The following is a 24,594-nucleotide window of genomic DNA, read 5'->3' as shown; positions in this document are numbered from 1 at the left end:
TATACAGCATTAAAGGATTTGGCTACCCAGTGTTTTTTCAATGCCAGAATCCTAGATCCCAGCAGGTGGGTCTCCTGCAGACACACCACATGTGGCTTAAGTTTAAAGAGGAAGTCGAATACAAGGGAGCGCTTGAGGCTGGAATTCAAGCCCCGAACGGTCCACAAAATAAATTTATACTGCATCAGAGGACAGGGAAAGAGTCAGGGCAGTTAGAAGGTGAACCTGTGAATTGAAGCGGTGAAACCTCATGAACCAATGCAAGCTGTAGAGCGTCATAACATACAAACAGTAGAAAACGTCAACAGACATCCCAACATGAACTACCATTCCCATCCCACCCCGCTTGTTAACCCAACTCTAACAAGCCCAGACCCCTTAACGTAACCAAAACTCAAGCACCAAGTGCAAGAACAGTGCCCAATAGGCTGGGGGTGTAGCCACTTCTATCAGGACCCGACCCAAACATTTCCAAGTCCCAAGTGGTAATGACATAACATGGCGACGGTTCCCCTAATGCAGGGGGGATGCCTCATCGCTTCCACGGACAATAGCGCCGGCCCAGGGAGTAGTAGCAATGCAACCTGACTAGTCAACGTCCAAAGGAATAGTACCGCGTCAGGGTACTGGGCCAGCTGCATCCAACAGGAACTAAAAGTTTCCATGGTGTTGTAGGAGTGACGGTCAGCTCCCTGTCCATGGATAGGCGGTATGATCCGACAGAGGAAAAAGTACTCAAGCGGACAGGTTAACGGACTTCATTGTGGCGGCGTCTCCTCTGGGGAAGACCTTTACCATCCAGCCAGTCCGAGGCTTCTGTGGGTGAGGAGAAGAGTTGTACTTTACCATCCCTTGTCACTTTCAGTTTGGCAGGATAAAGCATGGCATAGGCGACACCCTCCTGGCGCAGCCGCTTTTTGACCTCCAGGAAGGAGGACCGTTGGCGTTGTAATTCAGCGGAAAAGTCAGGAAAAATGAAGACCCGATTCCCATTGTAGGAGAGCTCCCCTGCAATCCGTGAGGCACGCAGAATCGCCACTTTATCCCTGAAGTTGAGGATCCGGGCAATAATAGGTCTGGGAGCGGAACCAGGGGGAGGCAAGGAGGGTGGTGTGCGATGCGCCCGCTCCACAAAGGAAGGAGAAGAGGGGGTGAAATCTCCAAACATCTCTCTAAGCCAATCTTGAATAAATTGCTCAGGATTTTGGCCCTCTGACCGCTCAGGAAATCCAACAAAGCGGAGGTTATTCCGCCTGGAGCGATTCTCCAGGTCATCCATTTTAGCTCTGCAGGCCGCTAGCTCCCTCTGTAATCCAGCAGTATCCCTGGACAACGGGGTCATCGCATCTTCCAGGATAGTAATGCGGCCCTCAGTTTCGGTGACCCTGTCACGCAGACCCTGAACATCATGCTTCAGCAGAGAGAGGTCTATATGTACCCCCTCAATCTGTGATGCCAGGGAGGTTTTGCAGTCCCGAATAGCCTCCATTAATTGTAGGAGGGTGGGCTCAGCAGGGGCCTGTGTGTCTGCAGGGAACGTCTCCCCCATCCCCCTCTCCTCAGAGGCCCTGCATGCACGTTGTACAGGTTGGTCTTTTGTGTGTTCAGCCTGGGGGGATTGTGCTGCCTTCCCCTTCATGCCCAGCTGGGTCAGTGGAGCAGATTTCCCCTGTGAAGCCCCCTTACTTGAGGATTGAGGAGTCCCCGTCCTCATCGTGGAGCTCGAGGAGGTGCGGAGGGCCGCATGTCCGGCGCCATCTTGCCGCTGGAACCGGGCCAATTTTTCGGCCGCGGAGACGTCCCTCTGGTCCCCGATTTTTCCCCATTGTAGCTGCCAGGAGGATCCTGAGGGAGAGCGGAAGGAGCCCGGTTGACGACCGAGTCGCGGGAACCGTCAGGATAGGGTAAGGATGAGAGTGGGACCGTAGCTGCTGTGATCAGCGTCCGTCCATGCACGCCGCTTGGCCACGCCCCCGCATTTTTCAGATTTAACTCATGAGTTTAATTAACTATGGAATAACATCACCATATTATTGGAGCTTATATATTTCAGTCCACATGGCCATTTTGTAAAAGTTTTTACGCATGAACAAACATCCTCCATGTTTGTGAAGTTCATTTGGCACCATAGCGTACAGCTCTATGACTCTAAACACACTTTAAGTAAATTTTACCATTCAGAATTACCCATCTAAGAAATGGGCACAGATTGCTACTGCAAATCAATACATTATTTATTTGTTTCTTTACCCATTAGTTGACTTTGGGTGACTGATTTTCATATTGTTGACTGAGAATGTGAGTGGTCACTTTAAAACCTCATCACAGGTTATTTCATCCTTGGAGTCTTGCTAGAAGCAGTGCCAATCAGATAGCAAAGAGGAGACATTCTGTGTTACTGCATAGAATACTACAAGTCTGCGCTGAGTGATTTAGTACTGCCGTTTCACTTTGGTTTAAATATAGGCAGATAGGGTTATTGCCTTTTAGCAGACCACTGTCAAATTCATGAAATCAAATACAGCAAAATGCACTTGTTGTTCATGATGAGCTGTAATCTTTAAAAATGAGAGCAAATGAATGGCCGCTTTCCTCCATTTGAGTGGGAAGTGTGTTGCTTTGAGATACTGCACCTTGCACATAGCCATTGCACATATCCTTCTGTACCAAGCTTTGAATATCCAGAAATGACATGTAAATGTGGGTTACATTAGAGTAGGTAATTCTATAAATGAGTGATTCCCAACTCCTAATCAGGATGTCTAGACTTTTACATGGCCACCTTTGTTACATACAGGTTAATGGAAGCAGATTATAAAAAAAGTAACACTGTTATGATGGTGGGTGATATTTGCTGAATATTATATATGTTGCTGTACATCTACTCCATTCTTTGATATGCTGCCCATCTTTCTACAGTACGTTGTGTGATAACCTACGTAGAGAACGAGATCGTGCAGTCAGCGAGCTAGCAGAAGCATTGAGAAACCTAGACGACATGCGCAAACAGAAGAATGATGCTGCAAGAGAACTGAAGGAGCTGAAGTTAGTACAGTATTCATTAATTTTTTTTTTTTTTACAAATCGTTTACATGACTTGTAGATTGCTTTTAAAGTCTGTAGAATTTGTGTGACTTCTAAAATATACTTTTTTTAATAAGGTAGTGAAGGGGGGAAGTGAATGTATGCAAAGTTCTTAGTTTTTTTGGGGTTTTTTCCACATCATTTTCTCGAGTCTCCAAGTTGCTGTAGTAAAATGGGAGAAGAAATCTAGGTGCTGGGGTGTACAGCAGTTTTGCACTATGTTATTGATTAGGGCTTTGTTCTTGGGTGAATGAACCAAAGCTAAATAGAATCTGTTTAAATGATTGATTCGCTTTTATATCGGTATAAGATATCCTGTGAGAGTTGATGGGTCCTGCACTTCTAATAGTGCTTCAATTTTATATTGTACATTTAAGCCTCATTCACACTGGGCAATTGAAGGTTCCTGCGAAAGGAACTTCTGGATTCCTGCAGCAGAAATTCCAGATGTACCGTTCAGATGCGGCCGCTGTACCCATTCAAGGTCATGACCGGGTGACAGAAGTTGTATCTGTAAGCGGCAGTCCTCATATAATTTATATGTGAAACTACTACATGCAAACATTTATCTGGTGTCCAGCGACATTGCTCTATTTCAAACTGCATGTAGTCGTATCAGATTCATTAACATGAATGGGTACAGCGGCCACATCTAAATGGGACATCTGGGATTCCTGCTGCAGGAACCCCAATTCGCCCAGTATGAGTGAGGCCTTATATTTTATATAAATCTGCTATATACTGACGTGTAATGTATATTGGTGTCATTGTTAAATTCATGAGAAAGTTAGAGATTTTCCATAGTGTGTAACATTCCTACATCTAATATTTCGGCTGGATGTATTAAACGCATCTCCATCTTTAATGTTTAAAAACCTTATTTGTCCCAATAGTTTATAACCTTTTCTGTACATGCGGGTAGACATATTTGCTTGTAAAAAATAGCAGGCTTTGCCTTCTACTAAGGTCCCTTTCACACAATTGTTCAGGTTGTCAGGTTTCCAACCCCCCGGTTGACGATGGAAAAACGGACAACAATGCATCTCTATGGCAGTGCGGATGTAAACTGATGACCATCAGTTTACATCAGGAAAAATCTTATCTTAATTTACTGAGAATTGTGGCAATAAAAATCAAAACCGTAAATAAATTGCCCAGCAAAACTTTTCACGTAATATGCTTTTAAAAACATTCTCCCATTCCCCAGTTCAAAGGAATTAATGAATGTGCTCCTTCAGTGTATATGCTGAAAAGAAAGTCTCTCAATTAGTGTAGTATATCAGATTGAGTCTCAGCCTGCGGTAGCTATCAAGTAATTGTGTCATAGCTTCAATCCTCTACACAGGTTACTTACTTTTCCATTTGCCAAACATTCTCCACCTTCTGGATAAACAGATTAAAAGATTGTTTGCATTGCTTTTGAAAAAAACTGCCAAGCTTTCATGAACACAGTATAGGACCACTGGTCTTTGGCATCATTTAACCTTAGAAGCAGCAGGTGAGGCATATTCTAACTGCTTTGAGTAGGGCATAATGCACTGGGGCTCAGGCGGCCATTTAAAGGGACTAATGATCTTATTATATACCAAGAATAAAAGAAATATCGATGACATAAAGAATTCTTACCAGAGTTAAGAAAAATAAAACCTAGCTGTATCCTGTGTGTTTTTTCCAAGCCCCATTTATTTCTGGACAGCTTGAGGCACATGTACAGACACTATATGATTTTGTTGCTGCATTCCTCTTTAATCATGTGCTTTTATTACTTTAAGGGAAAAGATGGATAATCACATTGAGAAAGAAGCCAGGTTCCGTCAGCTTATGGCTCATAGTTCTCACGATTCTGCGATTGACACAGACTCACTGGAGTGGGAGACTGAAGTGGTAGAGTTTGAGCGAGATAGGGTAAGTAGAAAGCAACTAAACAAGACCAGCGTCTCTGTGGCAACATTAAGAGGCATGCATGTAACTCAGAATGTATAGTTTTAGTAACTGTGCTAATATATAAATGAGCCTACATAACATAAATATGGCAATATTAACTCAAAATATATGCTCACTGAAAATACTTTGTACATTCTCTTTAACCACTCCAAAACCAGGTGTTTAGACCCCCTTCCTGGCCAGGCCATTTTTCAGTGTACAGCGCTGCGGTACTTTGACTGACATTTATTCCGTCATGCAACGCTGTACTGAAATTTAATTTTATACCATTTTTTGGGGACAGATGGAGCTTTCTTTTGGTGGTATTTAATCACCACTGGGGGTTTTTTTTTTTACTATATTTTTTGGGAAAAAAAAGTTTTTTTTTCATTATGTTAGGAAACGATTATTACCCACATTTTTGGTAAAATATAAAATACGGGGTCACGTCGGGTAAATAGACACCAAACATGTCATGCTTTAAAATTGCGCGCACCCGCGAAATCGCAAAAAACTACCATACCAAAAATTGACCATAGGCGACGCTTTAAAAACTTTTACAGCTCATCAGTTTAGTGTTATCAGTGATTGATAGCCCTAGAATTATTGCTCTCATTCCGACGTTCGCGACGATATGTAACATGTGCGGTGTAATGGGCGAAATTGTCGTTTTCGCACGTATGCGCATTTGTAACTTTTCATTTATTTTGGGGGGGAGCTTACATTTTTTTTTTCACTTAACTTTATTGCTATCACATAGGGGGGTTAGAAAAACCCCTTATGTGATAGCAAAATATGTGACAGGTTCTCTTTATGGAGACATCAGGGGTCTCCAAGACCCCTAATGCCACCTTGCTGTATATTAACGGGCATCGCTGCCCGTTTTGAAATAGCTGGCATTTCCCGCTTGCGCGCGCCACTGGGGGCGTGGCTGAGCGGACGTCTAAAGACGCCCGCTCACATCTAGATAGCTCCTGGCCGGCCGTTTTTTTACAACGGCCGGCTGGGAAGTGGTTAAAATTAGTTCAACTCTGAACAGGAAAGGTGACATCTGTATTAAACATTGTAAATGGAATGTTTACTCACACTGTTTTCTTCACAGGAGGATATGGACCTTAAGGCTCTGGGGTTTGATGTGGCAGATGGGGTGAATGAGCCGCCCTTTCCAGGGGACAGTGGCATTTTTGTGACAAAGGTTGACAAGGGCAGCATTGCAGATGGCCGTTTAAGGTAAATACCTTGTAGAGTAAAATATTTCCTGAGGGTATTTGATTTATTTTGGAATATTCCAAAAAAGGAGAATTTTGATAATCTTTAACAGTCAGAGACGTTTTGCACATTGCTAGTGTTTATACAATGTCTCCATGTCTCTCTCCTTGCTCCCTAGCCTCTCTCCCTTTCCTTCTTTAAATGCTTTCTGCTTCCTTCTTGTCAGAAATAATCTTCCTACTCTTGATTTGCTGGGGTTTGTGTTTTTTTTTTTTTTTCTTTTTTTCTTTTTCTTTTTTTGTTAGCTTCCAAAGTTTTTAGTGTAATTGTTCAAATGTTGGATTTCATAATTTCTTGGCACCATGAAAATTTCCTATTCAGTATTGCATTGATTTCATATGTTATGTTTATAAGTATTTTGTTTGTCCAACAAACAAATGTTAGGTAATATACATGACGATTTAAATTGCAGAGTGAATGATTGCCTCTTGAAGATAAATGATGTGGATCTCACTAACAAGGATCGTAAGCAGCTAATTAAAGCTGTATTAAGTGGAGGAGATGTTATCAACATGGTAATTCGTAGAAGAAAATCTCTGGGGAATCGAATTGTCACTCCTCTTCATATCAGTCTGGGTGGCCAGAAAGGTGAAGTTTTTTCATTTATGTACAATAAGTAAAAAGAGTTTTCAGTTACAAATATATATATATAAAGTTTTAAATGGTGTTTTTTAAGAATTGTTCAAATATTTAGAAAAGTAGCTTAAAGGAGAACTATGAGGCGAGTGAAAATCACTCAGCCTCATAGTTCTAGCCGACCTGTGACAATGAAACTGTCACAGGTCAGCTCAATAGATCGGGAAGTGAGTGAACGCATACCGTCGCTCGCTCACTTCTCGATCTATCCCTGCAGAGAGCCGTGACTTTCACTCACGGCTCCCTGCAGTGATTCCCCTCCTCCACTGTCCGATCCTCCAGCGCTGACTGGCGGAACGGACGGGGGAGTGAGCGCAGCTGGGTGGATCCAGACAGCATTGTCGGGATCTGTCCCGGCTGCGGCGTCTCAGTATACCGCGAGCTGTAGCTTGCGGTATACTGAGCTTAGGGTGATGGGAGGACGCTAGTTTGTGTCCTCCCGTTACCCTTAGGAGAACTATGGAGAAAAGCCCCGACCCCCATAGTTCTCCTTTTAAGGCTCGGTGTCGCCGGGCAAATACAGTGTGCGTTTGACATTTGTTTGAGACTCTTCTGAGGCCATTCAAAATGCATTGTTGGTGCAGTTAGCCTGCATTTGACCACTTTCAGCTGCTTTTCCATTCCCATAGATGTTAGGAGAGAAGCAGTTCTGAAGCGAACACAAGCCCATCGACACTGTCCCTGAGGCTGTGTAATAGGTGTTTAGCTTTGGGTATTCTGATGTTTTCAATTGTTTTTTTTTTGCATGCCACAGACAGTGGTATCTCTTTAGAGACTGGTGTGCTGGTGGCATCTGTGATGCCTGGGAGTCCTGCTGCCAAGGAAGGAACCCTTATGCCTGGTGACAGAGTGGTGGCTGTAAGTTTACTCCTGTTTGTCTCATGCCTTACTTTGAGAAAATAAATAAATACATTCTGAATTGCAAACAATATGATGACAGTTCAATTCTTTGGTAAATCAGTGTGATGCATTAGATAATGTGATTCAGTAGTAAAGCATTGCAAACCACAGTGATGTTTCGTAATGCATTAACCCATATCAGCCAATCTGAAATCATATCTTTACAGACTTTACTACAGCATGCTGAAATCTGATTGGTCGCTGTGGATTATTGTATTTTGCACATTCTCACTGTCATTTGCTCTTCTTTATTTAGTAAGCCTTCACTTGTTACGGATTAATGGAATGCCTGCAGTTTACTGAATGCTAAAACCTTTTCTGTACAATGCAGATTAATGGTATAGCTGTAGACAACAAGTCCATCACTGAATGTGAGGCTCTTCTGAGAAGCTGTCGGGATTCACTTAGCCTTTCTCTTTTAAAGGTATTTAAAAACTTTAATTAATACCGTAGAGTCTCAAAGCAAAATATATTATCCAGTTTTATATAAATGAAGTAGATGGCTGTTTATCGGTGTTTGTTTGTGGATGTACTGTCAATTCTAAGTATTTAAAGTCTTTGGGTCCGTAGCATGAGATGCATTTTGTTGGACAATGAACCAATTATTACACACAATGCATAAAGCCATGGGGGTTGTTTCTTTTAAGTACACAGTTACACCAAGATGTAGATTTATTTGTTTAAACAGCCCCGATGCTGGCGACGTACACTGTACGTCGTCAGTCACGAAGGGGTTAAAGTGTATGTCTGAGCAATATGAAAAAAACTTTTCAGTGCATCTCTGTATTACCTGCACTTTTCCCTGTATTTTTATCCATTTTTTAAAATGCTACAGAAAAATACCTGTTTATCTGCCAGAAGTCAAGTGTGCTCCTAACTTCCTGATCACATATTGCCTTTTCTGTACTGAAATCCCAACCAGCTTTGTCAGTTGTGCCTGGTGGGCTACAGAACTCCCCCTATCTCTGCAACTCTCTATCCCACTCTGCCTGCATACAGTGATTTATTTCCCAGTGGTGCCCTGACTCCTAAGAGCCTGCCCACACACTGTATGTACAGAATGGCTTTCAGGAGATGTAGATCTGTGAGCTTGCCTCAAAACTGAGCTCCCCACAGCTGTACACACAACATTTTTACAAGCTTGGTGTTGATGGTACAGGAAGCAACAAAGCGGCTTCTCATTACAGGTAAAAAAATAAAAAAAAATAATGCTGGGACATACTGTAGAAAGGGAGGTTTGGGGTAAAATTTGGTAATGCCTGGACATACACTTTAAGTACAGATTCACAATGTGATGCACAGAACAAATTTGTGAAATACAGGAGATCCCAACCAGTTTCTAATATATGCACTTAAAGATTGATTGATAATGCAACATCTGCAAATATAAGTAGAAATTAGAGTTCACCCAGGAAGTTTGGTTCCGATTGGGGCTTGCAGGAGTATATTGTCAGCCAATCTCCATATCTGGTGGTCTAATGTAATGCTCCGCAAGGGGTCAAGAAATAGACTACAACCTTTATGTTAACATGGATGGGCAGCTAGAAGCTCCTCCTCCTGTAAAAAGCTTTTTATTTTTTTATTTTTAAAGAAGGAGCAGAGAAATAGTAGTCAGCATATTGAGTAGTGTTTCTATAGGATCCTTCTTTGGGGTCCCGGGAATTGAGAAAGGAAAAATAACTAACTAAAAAAAAAGTATGTGGCCCTGTGGATTGAATTCACTACAGACTCGAAAGCCGGTACCTGGTGAAAGATCTAATGCCCATATGTGTGGGGTGGCTTTTTCTTTTATTAGTGACCTGACCACCTTCCTAAGAAGAGCATATGTCCCCAGAAATCTTAGTGTGACCACAAAGAGACAGGAATATTGCGGTGACTAGATATCCTATTATGTATCAGCATATAATTATAGTGTAAAATGTAAGTTGTAAGACATTGAAATTGCTCACTTTGCTAACCAAAAAAAAAAAAAATCAAAATTTCTCCTAGTTAATTTATCTAATGTCCCCAAAGTTAAAGGAGTGCATTTCTTCATACTTAACATAAAATTGTGTTTTTGTATTTTTTTGTTGTTTTTTCTAAATTTCAGATATTTCCACCAAATACATCATGGAGTGGACAAAACCTATTTGAAAACCTTAAGGAGTCCTGTCGTGTTCTCCCATCAAATATTCACACTCATAAGAGGAACCTGAAGAACAACAGCTCGACACAAACGGATATCTTCCACCCAGATATGATTGATCATAAAAAGGAGATAGGAGATCGCAGTGGGTCAGACAGAGCCCTGCAGTTGAGCTGTCACAGTCACTCGGAGCATAGTTTGGGATCACTTGGAGGAGAGGTTTTTATTGGACGTGGTTATGAGTTAGAGGAGGAAGGACGACCGCTTGGATACTCAGATGCTATAACAGATGTTATAGTTGATGCACCTACGGGCAAGAGGAGTAGTGGTACATGGCCTAAAGTTATGGTTAGCCCAGGACACTCCCAGAGTGAGTTCACAGTCTTCAAGAGGCCCAGGCATAGAAAATCCATCTTTGACCCAGACACTTTTAAGAGGCCTCAGACTCCTCCAAAACATGCCTATATGCCTCCTGGACCAATCATTGCACACTCTCCCCAGCCTTCAAAGGTGGAAAGGCCACTAACCCCCCCAACGCCTCCAAAACGAAGTGACTCTATTAAGTTTAAACATAGACATCAGTCCAGCTCCGCTTCAGATTCCACAGTAACTGCTGGCTCACCACCTACTAGCCCATCTCCTGCTTCTATCCCTTCTGGCCAGGAAGGATCATACAAAATGCATAGTAGGGGTATTGGGAAATGCTGCAGAGACGAAGGGACAGATTGTGCCTTGCCTGGATGTCGAGGTGGTGGAGAGGTGGAAAGTTGTTTACAAAGAGCGGAGGAACCAGAAGTGAAAAGGCCAAGACCACTGTCTGCTCCAGCACTAAAGCATCGCCTAACTCCTGTATCCATTCCTCATTATGCATTGCAGGTGATTTATTATCTTCTAATTTGTGTATTTGTAGCTGCAAACTGTTCTGCCGTTTTCACATAGGCAGCATGTAGGTTTACCAATTTCTGTGTTTCAGTGTGCCAGTGGAGACTGCTGTACTCTGCCAATTTTATATGACTAAGTTGGTCAGCACTGCCACAAATCCCCAGCTAGCATTCTAACTATGGTTGAGTTCTTGTGAAAATGGCAAAAAGCAACCCTGTATTAAGACCTATCTCAAGGCATTTTTTTAGTTTTGGATAGAGTAGAGTTAACCATTTCAGTTTTTATTTCTATCTGTAACTTCATTGTAGAAATTTTCTCTAATTTAGTGTCTCTGATGAGCGTACAAGAAATTAGGTTTATGGGCATCATTGGAACAGGAAGGCAAATACATTCACATCACAAATAACCCTTCCTCACTCTACTAAATATGTGAAAACATCTTCAAATGGGACACAGACAATCGCATCCTGTCCTGACAGGAGGTGACTGGAAATCTATCCAATAGGGAAACTGACTGCAATAGAAACCTTACAGAGGCTACAAGTCTTCACTGCTCCGTCGCAAATTTAAAAAAAAAAGGGGTTTTTCTTGAGTTGGGCTTCAGTACAGCAACAGTTTTGAAATATCTCAACAATAGGATTGAAATAATTATATTGCCTCAACTTAGTTTTTACCTCTGTGGTTGAATCCCACGGTCCCTGTCTATAAATCAAAAAACCTGAGACTGCATGGGTATTGTTGTGGTTGCGTTACAACAGCAGAAAATAAAGAACATCTATGCAATGTAAACCCTGACCTAGATGGACAAAGAAAGGTCCCTAAATAAAACTATTTATGTTAAATTTGAGCATGATAATTTGCTGCAATATAATCAGTATATACATAACCCTCCCTGGGTATGTTTCACGTATTATTTAGCTTGCTTCTTATCTACAGAAAAACATTACTTTACTTTAAATGTGAGACTGCATTCTGATATGACAAGTCGAAAATCTGGTAACTAAAGATTTGTGTAAAATTGCAAACTAAATGCAGCCCTTAAGCTCACCATACACATTACAATCTGTAAACATATATGAGGTGCAAGGCCTTGCCTGATTGGATACAGAGTGATTGGATAGTTTAGGTAGATCCTCAAATCAGACAATTTTGGCAAAACTAAAAATTGAATGTACAAAGATCGTATGGTCAGATTGTAACTTATATGGGGAGCTTTATACATTTTGGTCTGGTATCACCACAACCATTCAGGTGTATGTCTTCATTAATGGTGGCTGGCTGGTTGTCTTCTTCTTTTTTTTTTTTTTTAGGATTTGCATTTTTATTTTCCTTTTTTTTTGGCAGACCCAGAAGTTTTCCCCCAATTCAGAGGGTCGTCTGTCTCCTGATATAGCTCATGAGTGGGTGCGGTTCTCTCCCACTCGGTCCCCCCGCCATAGTGAAATCTTTACAACTTCCTTGTATGGATCTGGTATGTCAGGTGAGTTTGATTTCCTTTGTAAAATAGATCTTTTATTGAGATATAACTGTAGTTCACTGTTCAGTGCCCAAGATTTGAGATATGTGATTCATTTCAGGTACTGTTCCCCGGAGTCTGGCTCCATGTCCTGCAGTTACAGCAGTTTGTAGAAACCCAATCTACACAGCCTGGAGTCATCGTGTACCATCTAATAACTGTCCTTCCTCCACAGGCCAAGTCTGCTCACAGCACCTACATCAAAGGTATCATGTCAGTTTCTCTACCTCTAAATACAGTTGTTTTCTTTACTGGTGTTAGAAGGGAAATGCTCTCGGTGGTTGTGCATGATTATGTGTGTGACAAACCTAAACTGAATATGTGGCTGAACACAGGGTCACAAAACAACATCTGCACTTAGGAACCCGTAGACATGTTCATTTCAGGCACCTCTCTTTCCTTAGTGGAAAAAGCAGTCATTACCTCTTCCCCCCTGGACTGACCATGACCCGACTGTGCTCTTCCTCCGCTCTCTTCAACCTCACTCCTAAACCATGGATGCTCAATTAATCGCTTTTGTCTAATCCAGCACTCTTAGCTGAACTTCAGGCATCTACACTGGAATACATTTTCGCCTTAACTCTGGCTCAGTGGTCTCTATGGTCACGTTATGGGCAGCCTAAAGAGTGGCTGACCATGGGGCCATTTAATTTGCGTAGCATCCTGACACAAGAAAGAGAGAACCCAACGTCTAACGCAACTGGAATCAGATCTGAAATTGGCCTCTACACATTTCAAATGTTCCCCTACATCAACAAACCTGGCGACGCCTGCAACGACCTTAACCTTTGTCTAAATGCAGATTTCAAATGCCGATGCGATGGTCCAACCAAGCCTTTGATGCAAAAGCGAACAAACCCGTCACTATGTTGGCCAGGAAATTAAGGATCCTAGATCTGAGACCCCACTTTTTCACTCTGAGGACTAGAACGAACACCGTCGCAAGCAATCCTATAAAAGTTCTGGAAGAGTTTAGTTGTCATCTCTCTAAACTGTATTTGAAACCTACCCCCCCTTCCCAAATTACTGCATTCTTAGAGAACACAACTCTTCCCCTTCTACCCCATTCCTATTCTCTGGCCTTAGAAGCTTACATCACTGAGAAGGAGGTCCTCCATTCAATCCAAAGCCTTAAACCTGACAAAAGGGCATTCCCATTTTATATAAAATTTACAGACCTGATAGTCCCCCACCTCACTAAAGTATTCAATACCATTAAAGCTTGCGACACGATGGATCGTGATATGCTTACTGCCAAACATGGTCATGCTCCCTAAGCCTACTAAGGATCCAAGTGTCTGGTCCAGTTTCCGCCCCATCTCTTTGGTAAACGTCGAAATTAAACTTCTGACTAAACTTTTAACCTCCCGAGTTGACGATTTCTTGAGTCTTCTCATTCATGGAGAACAAGTAGGATTTGTACCTCATAGACAGGCTGCTGATAGTCGCAAAATTGTCTCCTTATGTCACCTTGCTCATCAACACAAATTTAAAAAAGTTCCTACTCTCTTTAGACATGAACAAAACCTTTGATTCCATCTCCTGGCCGTATTTGATATCAACGTTGGAGAAATGGGGTTTTGGAGCAGGCTTCATGACTTGGATATGAGCAGCCTACTCGTGTCCAACTGCTATTCTAAAGTATCAAGGATTTAGTTCCACTCCCTTTCAGATTCAGCGGGGCACATGGCAGCGGTGCCCCCTTTCTCCAATTCTATTCATTTTTTCACTAGAACACTTAGCGATCGCTATTCGGGCACATCAGAGTATAGAGGGTCTACCACTAGTGGGTTACTCCCACAAGCTCTCGCTATTCCCGGACTATATATTACTGACCTTGAGCTCCCCACAAACTTTCTCGCTGAACCTGATAACCTGATTAGATAAAATAGATTAGATAAATTTGCTACCTTCTCAGGCCTGCGCGTTAACCCTTCCAAATCCCAAGCAATGAACGTTTTCCTTACCCGAGATTACAAAATTGCGAGTACAACAATACTCTTTCCCATGGACCTCCTCTCTTTCATACTTGGGCATAACGTGGACCCCTTCGTACTCTACGCTTTATCAAGTAAACTACCCAGAATTAATACGCCAACTCAAAAACCTTCTTATCTCCTGGAAAGACTTTCGAATATCTTGGCTAGGACACATCCATGCCTTTAAAATGTCCATTCTACCCAAGCTCTTGTACATGTTTAGAGTTTTACCGATCTCTGTGCCAGCCTATGTCCTACTTACCTTACAACGGGAAGCGCTGCACTTTATATGGGGAGGAGCTCATCCACCAGTCAACCGTCAAGTTCTCTTTAGACCCAGGTTAAACGGGGGACTGGTGGTACCCAATTTCGAGAATTATTACAAGGCTGCATAAATAGCCCCCCTCGCTCTCCTGTCCTCTAAGTCTGATACACCTCTATGGGTTTCCCTAGATGTGTTGGGCACCCACCCCATTCTAGTGTCAAACTTACCATGGCTTCTGCCTTCGCATCACCCCCTCATTTAGGACCAAATATGCAACACACTCTACGGATATGGGACTCGGTGAAAAATACTGGCCACCTGGTTTCACCACATCTCCCTCTTCTATCGCTTATCCAATGCCCATTATTCTATCCTTAGTCCCAATATGTTTTCCTGGTGGACGGCTGCTGGCTTTCAAGACATACACTCCATGCTTACGCCCCAAGGGATTAGTTCCTTTACACAACTCAAGGCATCATCTCAAATTCCACAAACTGAACTATTTAGGTATCTCCAACTACGCAACTATATACAATCATTGTGTCACTCAGCTACCCCGCCTTACTCTATTGCTCCCTTAGAACACAGATTTCATCAAGACAGATTTACGTTAAAACCCTGTGGGAAGCACTTCTACATAAGCCTATAACAGGAATATTTAAATGTCAGCAGTGTTTGGTTTCCCACATATTCATGTCTACTAAACAAACTATTGCCAGTTCCTGGAAATCCCCTGTGCTCAGCTACCTGGAAGTTAAAAACCGTATCACTAATGCGATGATTAACGAACAGTTAACGGCAATCTTGTCAGACTCTTATGGCAAATTTGAGAGGCGTCTATGTACACCCTGCACTTTACCCTCTTACCCTAATTCTAATGTTGAACTGGTCCTCTCATACCCCAATTACCCTCTTGTGTGTCACCCTTCCCCCTCTCTCACCCTGCTGTCCTTTTATATAGTCTCTGCTTAATGGGATTAGCCTCCCACTAGTTAGACCGCAGTTTGTTCCAGGACGGGCTTACAATCCTTAGTGCACACGGAATTAAACAGATGGTTTCCAATAGATGATCCTTCGTAAACTGGGTTTATTACATTGAACCATCCAGTTTGTTTGTTATGTATTTTACTATAACTCACTTTCAACTAATTTGCCTGGCTGCTGCGTCAGCACTGTAATGTTGCACTCTGATAGTATGTTTATTTGAAAACAATAAAAATTGTGTGACAAAAGAATCGGGAACCCAGTGGAGCTGGAGCAGGGATAGGCAAGCTTTACACTCCAGCTGTGGTGGAACTACAAATTCCATGAGGCATTGCAAGACAGCCACAGGCTCCAGAAGCATGATGAGCTTTGTAGTTTCACCACAGCTGGATAGCCTACCCCTGGGCTAGAATATACTGCTAGTTTATACTCCTTTGCCTCTTTCTAATGCACATGGAGCCCCATGAGTTGCCTATACAAATAATGACTCTCTGAGTCAGGTATTTGTATGAGACTAGACATGCAGTCCATGTGAAACATGAACAGACACCAGAGTGTACTGGCCGGAACTATGTACGTCTTTATTAATGGGTTAAAAACACTCAAACATTTTTTTTTTGAAACAGGCTTATCAGTCAGAAGGCTGCAAGATGGCATGTATACAGTGTTATAGAGTCAAAGCAGTGAAGCGCCGCAAAAAGACAATCCCTCCTCAATGGGAAATCCTTAAAAGCACACTGCAGGATGCTGCCCCCCAAAGAAGCCGGGAAAGCTGTGGAATCACATTCAGCAGTGTTATGAATGTGTGCTCCGTGAGCACACTAACAGTGTAAAGCACGGTGTACTGAACCACAGCTCATGTCTTGAATTGGCGAGTTTTTTTTTGCTAGTTTTAATATCTGTTCCTTTTTCTGTGTACATGGAACCGTATACGTTGCCTGTGCAAATATTGACTTTGAGTTGGTTATTTGTGTAATGTTAGGCACACCTTCCATGTGCCAATGGTGAAGCCTGAAAATAGGCTGCTCGGACAGCTACCCTGTAGCATGTGGAGTGGAAGCTTGACTGAGCCCTACAACCAGAAAAAAAACTGTTGGCTGAGGAGATTTATTGTGCTCCATGGGTGTAACTAAGGAACTGAAACTAAATCCAGCTGTATTTTCACATTTCTATTTGTGGCCATGTGTGTAGCCAGTGGTACAATTTACCTGTGCTGGAAGAAGCTGCACAGGCTTACTGACTTTTCTTTTTAAAATGCTATTTGTCTGGCTGTCATGCTGATCAAATGGCTATGATTTTCAGTCATTTGTGGAAATCTGACTTCTGAGGCTGTATACTGCTTCTTTGTCAAGCATTTAAAAACTTTGAGATAGGAGTAACATCATGGCAGCTAGGCAACTAGCATTTCCAAATTCAATGGAACCGGTATATTTCTTTTAGCATAACTTCTGTTACTATGGAACATAGCAATTTATCAGCAGTTTTTATAGTTAAAACCAACTTGACAAAATAAACCAATAGCCATTTATTTGATGCCCTATTTAAAAGGTATAATGTGAGTTTATGCATATGGCAGTATTTAGGACTAGTTTGTGACCATATTCTCATGTCTTGCAGTGCACAGCACCATGGTCGCTTAAGCTTAGACCTGAGCCACAAACATCCCAGTGAATACTGCGACACATCCCGTCCCAGAGTGTCCCATGGTTCCAATTCTCTCCCCTCCAGTGCTCGCCTGGGTAAGTACACCTGATTATAGTTTTAAAATGCCTTGTCATGTCATGAAATGTAATATGGTGCATGTTAGAACGAATTTCCTGGCAGATATAAAACAAAATGCACAAATACGGATGTGTATTTATTGAAAACATTTTTTGATTTCAAATGCAACTAGAATAAATACCTGAATTTCGCTTGATTCCAGCCTATTGTAGTCCCCCGTAATAGCAGGAGTTGGACTGGGAGAAGAAAGGATATTACCTGGGACCAATCATGTGAACCTGCATTCAGGAATGTGCTGATGTTAACCCCTTCAGTCTGCTTCTCTGCTGCTTCTTTACTGTCAAGGCTGGTGGTGGAGATGTGACCTAACTTTATTGTCAAAAGTGTATGTAAAGTGTGAAAAAACAAAATGCAGTACATGTCCGCAATACATTTACATTTCTTCATGTCTTATTCCATTTAAGAACCTGCTAGTACAAAAATGACCCGTTAATTTTCCTGAAATGCAATCAGCTCTTAACCCTGTTGTGGGCTGTCGACAGCATTTTTGTGGACTGAGTGTTATCAGCCCTGCCCTGCTTTTGTCTATGATCAAATTCTATGGCACTCCCACTTTGAGATCTCATAACATAAAGAGATCTCAGAGTGGGATCTGAGATCTCATAACATAAAGGCTAATTATTCTGTAGTCCAAGATCAGAACTAAAAGGGCTTAACAGATTCTTTGGGATAATAGAGGAAGTGAACACAGGATACAGGGCAGCTCTGCATTTCTTACATGGTCAATATATTTTTTTGTTGCTCCCAGCAAACGGATATACATTTTTTCCAATGATATATTAAGCATACCAAAAAGGAGCAAAAAAGAGAAGTTCATTGTTTTAATACAGAAGAGTAAAATCGGGTAACCAGGCTGGCTCTGTGGTAAGGCTGGATGGACAGAAACACAAATCATTTGGCAGGTAGGACAGGTCTGTTATATGTACTATATTTTATGTGTATTCAGTTGTTTGCACAGAGTTCAGCTTTAAAGAATACCCGTAATTACATAGTTACCTAGTCTTTGCTGACTATGTGTTTAAATGCTAGCTGCATGCAGTGGCTCCAGTACATATATACATATTTTAAATAGAACAGGATTTTTGCACCATGAAATCCATTTCATAAGGTTTCATTAAGGGATGCAGTATTTGGTTATGATACCATTGGGTTATAGTGCCTTCTAAAGGAGGATTTGGACATTGTCAAACAAAAGCTGTTGGCTAGCCAGGTATATCCCCTTCCACTACCAACATGCTTCAGTTTTGTAGAAAATCAGTACATAGGAATATATCACAACACAGAGCGGTGGGGACTGGTGTCCCCTAAAGAACTCCAGGAGCTGGATTTTATGACAAGTGCAAAAATCCTGCTTCCCTTCTTTTGAAAAAGGTACACAAAATTCCATTATTCTGATACGATTTGGATGTCCAAAAGCAGTCCAACTGAGGGATGGGCAACACTGCAAATAGATTGCTAACCAGCACACATATGAGGCTTGAACATCTCCCTGATAAAACTGATAAGACCTGGTGGCAGGCTTGCAGATTTGGGAAGCAGGTGTCTGATGTCTAAAAGCCCAAGAACCACTGAAACCACCTTGGGAAGTAAGAAGGATCTAGGTCTCAGGACCACTTTGTCTAAGGCTAGAAAGGGTTCTTTACAGGACAAGGCTGCCAGGTCAGAGACATGTCTTGCAGAGGTGATGGCAACAAGTAAAGCAACCTTGTGGGTGAGAGTAGGAAGAGAAATATCCTTGATAGGACAAATTCTTCCATCAAGGATTTGTGAGATTGTTCCAAAGCAGTAGGCTCAGAGGCTGCTACAGGTGCAGGAATGTCTGAAAAAGATTCTGGAGGGGAAGGCTTAGAACTGTGCTTACAGTCTCTGCGTTCAGAGTAAGCAATCATAGTTGTAAATTGGCCCATAAAATCTAGCTGAGGAGAACTCCTTCCTGGATAAGTAGAGGAGGGGGCTATGTCTGATGGAGCTATGGGAGACTCCCAAGTAGTGTGTTCCTTAGTGAGAAAGGAGGTGCTGGAATAAAATTATCTAGTAAGGCTGCTGTCAACAAAAACAGGGTGTCCCTAAATCAGGGGCCCAAAATTGAAGATTCATAGGTTCAGAGTCTGGGAGCGCCAATCAAAGGTCCTGAGAGGCCAACAGCTTTTCATATAATTATTTGTTCACGACACAGAACAGCCAATGCGTTTGGGAGGCTCATAGCCTTTCCCAGGGCTTAAGAATGACTGAAGTATTTGAGGATTCAAAAATGGCACAATCACCAGGGCATGTTTACTTCATGAGAAACTGGGTATGACAAAGATCAGTGTGTCAAAGAAGTTACCAATTGGTGAAGGAGCTCCCAGATGCTATGCCCATATGGTGTACCCATTAAGATTTTTCAGAGACACATTCAAGGATGTCAGGCAGTTCTCAACAATCTACAGTCCGGTAGGATCCAGATACGGCTTTCAAGGGAACGTTGATCTGGATAGCTGCTGTGTAGAGTCCATCTCAGCAGCATGTAAACCACTGTCTGTGGAAGGGACTAGTGTTTTTCTTGACACAGTATAGGGCAGTAGTAAGGCTTTTTCAAGTATTTCCCTTGCAGATCTGTATGTATTCAGTGGTCGTACAAGAGAAACACAGGATACAGATAAACGATGTGCCTGAAAAATGTAATGTGCCTTAAAGTGTATTTCCACTTTTGCAGTCAAGTTTGAGAAAACCTTTCTATATGTTCCTATTCCCATAGCATACCGAAAAATAATAATAAAAGAAACAAGGGGTGGGGGGGGTGGGAGACCGGGTGAAGGAGGGGGAAGGTGGGGAACAGCAGGAGTGGAGGGACATAGGAGTCCCCTGGTCGGGGTATTGTGGAATAGGGTGAACTCTGCATGTTCACTCACGCGGCAAAACAGTATATGGCAATACATTCTCAGAACCCAACATAGGATTCTTTCCGTCATTTTATAGGAGGCACGTTATGGTATGAGACAACAACTGGTCATAGCATAGTGATAGTCATTTGTAGTCTTAAAATGCAGCCAGCTCGCCCAGGTTTTGTAGAAAGTGCTATAGTTATCATTACTAGAGTGCTGGAGCTCCTCCATCAATCGCAGAGTGTCAACACGTGTCAACCATTCTGCAACCATAGGTATATGGGTGGATCGCCAGTGTTTGGGCATAAGAGCTTTTGCTGCATTAAGCATAAAAGGATTACCGTCTTTTTATATGAGCGTGCTGAGAGGGGATTGAGATGGAAGAGGTATAGCCAGGGATCTAGGGGTGTAGGTATGCCGCTAATGGTGGAGATGAGGCGGGTGATATCACCCCAGAACCGTTGTATGTGTGGTCAATCCCACCACAGGTGACCATACGTGCCTCTTGCACCGCATGATCTTCAGCACAGCGTGGAGTTTGCCCGGCTGATGGCATGAGTAGTGGTGTGGACCTGATACCACCTGGCGAGGAGTTTAAAGTTTACTTCCATCATATGGCTATCAGGTGACACAGAAGAACACATGTGTAGTACCTTGGATCGTTGAGAGGGGGATAAGGGTTGTTGGAGTTCTTGTTCCCATTTCCCAATATATGGTGGGGGCACATCCCCTGCGAGGCCTGACAGAATCCTGTAGATGACAGACCATGACGTGTGGGAGTCGATGACCCTAGTAGTGACTCAAAGGGCAAGAAGTTTGCTCTCGTTTGGAGGGGCTTCTGGAGAGACATTACAAAATGTTGAAGTTGTTTGTGTCTCCAGAAGTACATCGGATGGGTGCCCCACTTGTCCTTCAGGCCCTGGAGAGAGCGAAGTGAATTCCCCTGGAGGACATGTTCTAAGCGTAGGCGGTCAGATTCTGTCCACGTCAAAAAGCTTTGTACAGCCAGTTGTGGGCTTTATGCAGGCGGTCCCAGTTTAAAAGGGTGGCTAGAGTAAGGGGGGACATCAGAGGAGACAGGGTCAGCACATGGGGCGGGGTCCAGATACATTCTGAGAGTCGGGGGTTACTCAAGTCCGCTTCCAATGCCACCCATCCTTTCTGTGAGGCGTTAAATGTCCAGTCTATTAGCCTGACTAATTGAGCTGCCTTGTGGTATTGCTTAAGGTCAGGTACATTTAAGCCCCATTTTGGGTTGTGTCGAGATAGAATGGAGTAGGCGATCCTGGGTTTCCTACGTTGCCAGATAAATTTTGAGAGCAGGGAGCGTAGTGTGGCGAAGTACGTTGATGGGAGGGAGATAGGAAGCATTTGGAAATAAAATAGAATCTTGGGCAGAATCATCATTTTTAAGGGTGTTTATCTTGCCTAGCCAGGACATGGTTCGTGCAGAGTAGGAATTGAGGTCAAGCTTTACCGAGTTGAGCAAGGGGATGTAATTATGAGTGTAGAAATCTAACTTTTTGGGAGTAAGGTAGATACCCAGGGAGCGCATGCAGTCACGTCTCCAGATAAAGGGAAAATGATGGAGCAAGCTACGGCAGTCCGTCCCCCTCACCGTTATGTTCAGGATCTCAGACTTGCCCACATTGATCTTAAAATTGGACAGTTCCCCATATGTACGCAATTCAGACAGTATATGCGGGAGTGAGATCCTAGGATCACGAACATAAAAGAGGATGTCGTCTGCATATGCTGCAATTTTGTACTCTGTTGTGGGGGAGGATATGCCATGGATGTTAGGGTTGTTACGTATAGTTGATAGAAAGGGTTCAAGGGAGAGGACAAACAATAATGGCGAGAGGGGACAGCCTTGGCGCGTACCATTGTGCAGCGAAAAGGTGGGGGACAGCGTGCCGTTCACCTTAACTCTGGCTGTTGGAGAGGAATACAGTGCAGATATCCACGCCAACATCCAAGGGCCAAGGCCCAAGGAGGTCAGCGTGGAGAACATAAATCCCCAGTCTACTCTGTCAAATGCCTTTTCAGCGTCTGTGGACAAGAGTAGGACTGGGGAAGTCAGTGTATGGGCTAGGTGGATAAGGGATACAGATTTGAGGGCACTGTCGCTTGCCTCCCTCCCCGGGACAAAGCCCACCTGATCCGGATGTATCCATTCGGGTAAGAGTGGGCCAAGTCAAGAAGCCAGAATCTTAGCATACAACTTGGTATCCACATTCATCAGCGATATGGGGCGGTAGCTAGAGCAGCAGGCTGGGTCTTTACCTGGTTTGGCAAGGATGGTGATGTGGGCAAGCAACGATTCTGGTCATAGAGGGGAGGTGGCATCAATTGAGTTGACATAGCTACAAAAATGGGGGGCTAACTGAGTCTGCAAACGCTTGAAGTACAAAAGGGGGTATCCGTCTAGACCAGGGCTTTTGCCTAAAGGGGTGGAATGGATAGCTCGTTCAAATTCTGCTATGGTGATGGGGGATTCTAAAGCAAGTAGCTTGTCGGTTGGCAATGTAGGTAAACCAGCATTTGCAAGTAGTTAGTGATTCTATCGGAGAGATCTGGACGTAGGTGAGACTGTGAGGGGGGATTGACCTGGTACAGGTCTTGGTAAAAGTAATGGAATACTTTGGCTATGTCAGCGGTAAGGTGGGCCATAGAGTACTATGCGGACTTGATTTTAGGGATGAAGGTGGCGGAGCTTAGAGCGTGAGCCACAAGTCTACCTGGCTTGTTACCCTGAACATAAAATTTCTTATTCATTGCAGCAAAGGCACGTTTAGTGTCCGATTCCAGCAGCTCCCCAAGTTATTCCCGTTTGAGGGTGAGTGTTTGATATGTAGAGCAGTCAGAGGTAGTTTTGTGGGATAATTCTAGAGAATGTATATCAGAAAGCAACAGTTGTAGCTGTGCAACACGATCTCTCTTTTTCTTGGAGCCTATGGCTAGCAGGGTACCCCGAATCACTGATTTGTGGGCTTCCCAGAGGATGGCTGGGGAGGCCTGATCTTGGACATTTTCCTGAAAGTAAGTATCAATGTTGGCAGCTACTGTTGCAACGACCAGTGGGTTGTGAAGAAGAGATTCGTTAAGCCGCCAATTGTAGCTTCTACATGGGGCATTTGATAAGGAAAGTAATACAGACACTGGAGCATGATCTGATAAGGTGAGAGGGAGGATATTCGCGGCTTGTACTGCTTCCAGGAGGAAGTGGTCTATGAAGAGCATGTCCAGCCTCGAGTAGGAATTATGGACGGAGTAGTAATGAGAGTAGTCCCTTTCTTTTGGATGAAGTACCCTCCACACATCCACTAAGTGGAGACCATGCAGCGCTCTACATACAGTATTAAGGATTGCAGGCGTGGCCCGTAGATGTATCCATGGAAGGGTCCATGCAGAAATTAAAGTCCCCAGATATCACCAGGTGGCCAGAGCGAAAGCTCCGCAGTTTACCAAATATTTTTTTGAAATAGGAAGCTGGTGAGGAATTCGGACAATAAACGTTCGCCAAAGTATACATTTCAACATGGAGAAAAAGAAATCTGCCCTCTGGGTCTACCAATCTGTCAGTTACCATGAAAGGGACATGCTTCCCGAATCCTATGGCGACCCCACGCCCCCGTTTGGTAGGAGACGTGCAGTGATACCAGTGCGGGAAGTACCTAGAGTGCAGGCGCAGCGTGGAGTCATGGGAGATATGAGTCTCCTGTAGGAAGACCATGTCCGCCTGCAGTATATGCAATTCGTTTAAGACTTGGTGCCTTTTAGTGGGGGCATTGAGGCCCCTGACATTGTATGTCACCAAGCGAAGGGACGCCATCATGGATAGGGAATAGGGTGTGTATTTCTTACCTTTTTAGATGTTTTGTTGCAGCAGGCAAAATGGCTGGCAGAATCCACGTTTTTCCGACCACCTTCACCGTAATCTGTCTTATAGAAAAACTTAGGACAGAATGTTGTGGATTGTGTTTCTCGGATTGTGTTTGCCTCATTAATGAACATACAAGGCAAAAGTCAGGCTTTTAATCCTTTAACCCTTTGTTAGGACAGGCCGTAGTCAAATCTACTTCACAAATTATAATGAAATGAAAGTAATTCTGCAATCTGCTAATATTTATTTACAAATATAAAGTGTACACTCCATTATTGTCTCTTCATGGCAGCACTTTACATTGGGCTGTGTCTGCATTTTAACACAGCCCACTGCACAATACACCAGTGTTGTGGTGTGAATGGGGCACATAAAATGTCATTGTTTTCTATGTCCCCTAGTAGTGACTGGCATTGGTCCGGTGTGGAAAACTCACCAGTGATTTACAATAGATACACCTGTCCACGTGTTTTGTTTTTTTACCTTTTGTCATTCCTAA

The 24,594-nt window shown here is 43.1% G+C and overlaps 1 protein-coding gene across 2 annotated transcripts in view; it reads left to right on the top strand.

The window, feature by feature from the left end:
- DLG5 (discs large MAGUK scaffold protein 5) overlaps nucleotides 1-24,594 on the top strand; it is a 98,677-nt gene that overhangs the window by 48,138 nt on the left and 25,945 nt on the right. Inside the window, exons 10-19 of one of the 2 annotated variants that reach the window (XM_018567389.1) lie at nucleotides 2,920-3,045; nucleotides 4,857-4,989; nucleotides 6,110-6,237; nucleotides 6,689-6,864; nucleotides 7,667-7,770; nucleotides 8,144-8,236; nucleotides 9,902-10,813; nucleotides 12,164-12,299; nucleotides 12,397-12,541; nucleotides 17,181-17,302. In XM_018567389.1, coding sequence (XP_018422891.1) covers nucleotides 2,920-3,045; nucleotides 4,857-4,989; nucleotides 6,110-6,237; nucleotides 6,689-6,864; nucleotides 7,667-7,770; nucleotides 8,144-8,236; nucleotides 9,902-10,813; nucleotides 12,164-12,299; nucleotides 12,397-12,541; nucleotides 17,181-17,302 — 2,075 coding nt within the window. Of the gene's footprint in view, nucleotides 1-2,919; nucleotides 3,046-4,856; nucleotides 4,990-6,091; nucleotides 6,238-6,688; nucleotides 6,865-7,666; nucleotides 7,771-8,143; nucleotides 8,237-9,901; nucleotides 10,814-12,163; nucleotides 12,300-12,396; nucleotides 12,542-17,180; nucleotides 17,303-24,594 lie in introns of both variants that reach the window. The other variant, XM_018567390.1, reaches the window with a different exon arrangement.

The sequence above is a fragment of the Nanorana parkeri genome, unplaced genomic scaffold (genome assembly GCF_000935625.1).
Source record: "Nanorana parkeri isolate BGI_ZX_2015 unplaced genomic scaffold, ASM93562v1 scaffold1041, whole genome shotgun sequence".
In the NCBI taxonomy this organism is placed as follows: Eukaryota; Metazoa; Chordata; class Amphibia; order Anura; family Dicroglossidae; genus Nanorana; species Nanorana parkeri.
Note: the sequence above shows the minus strand (reverse complement) of the source record. Positions and strands in the feature narration are given on the sequence as shown.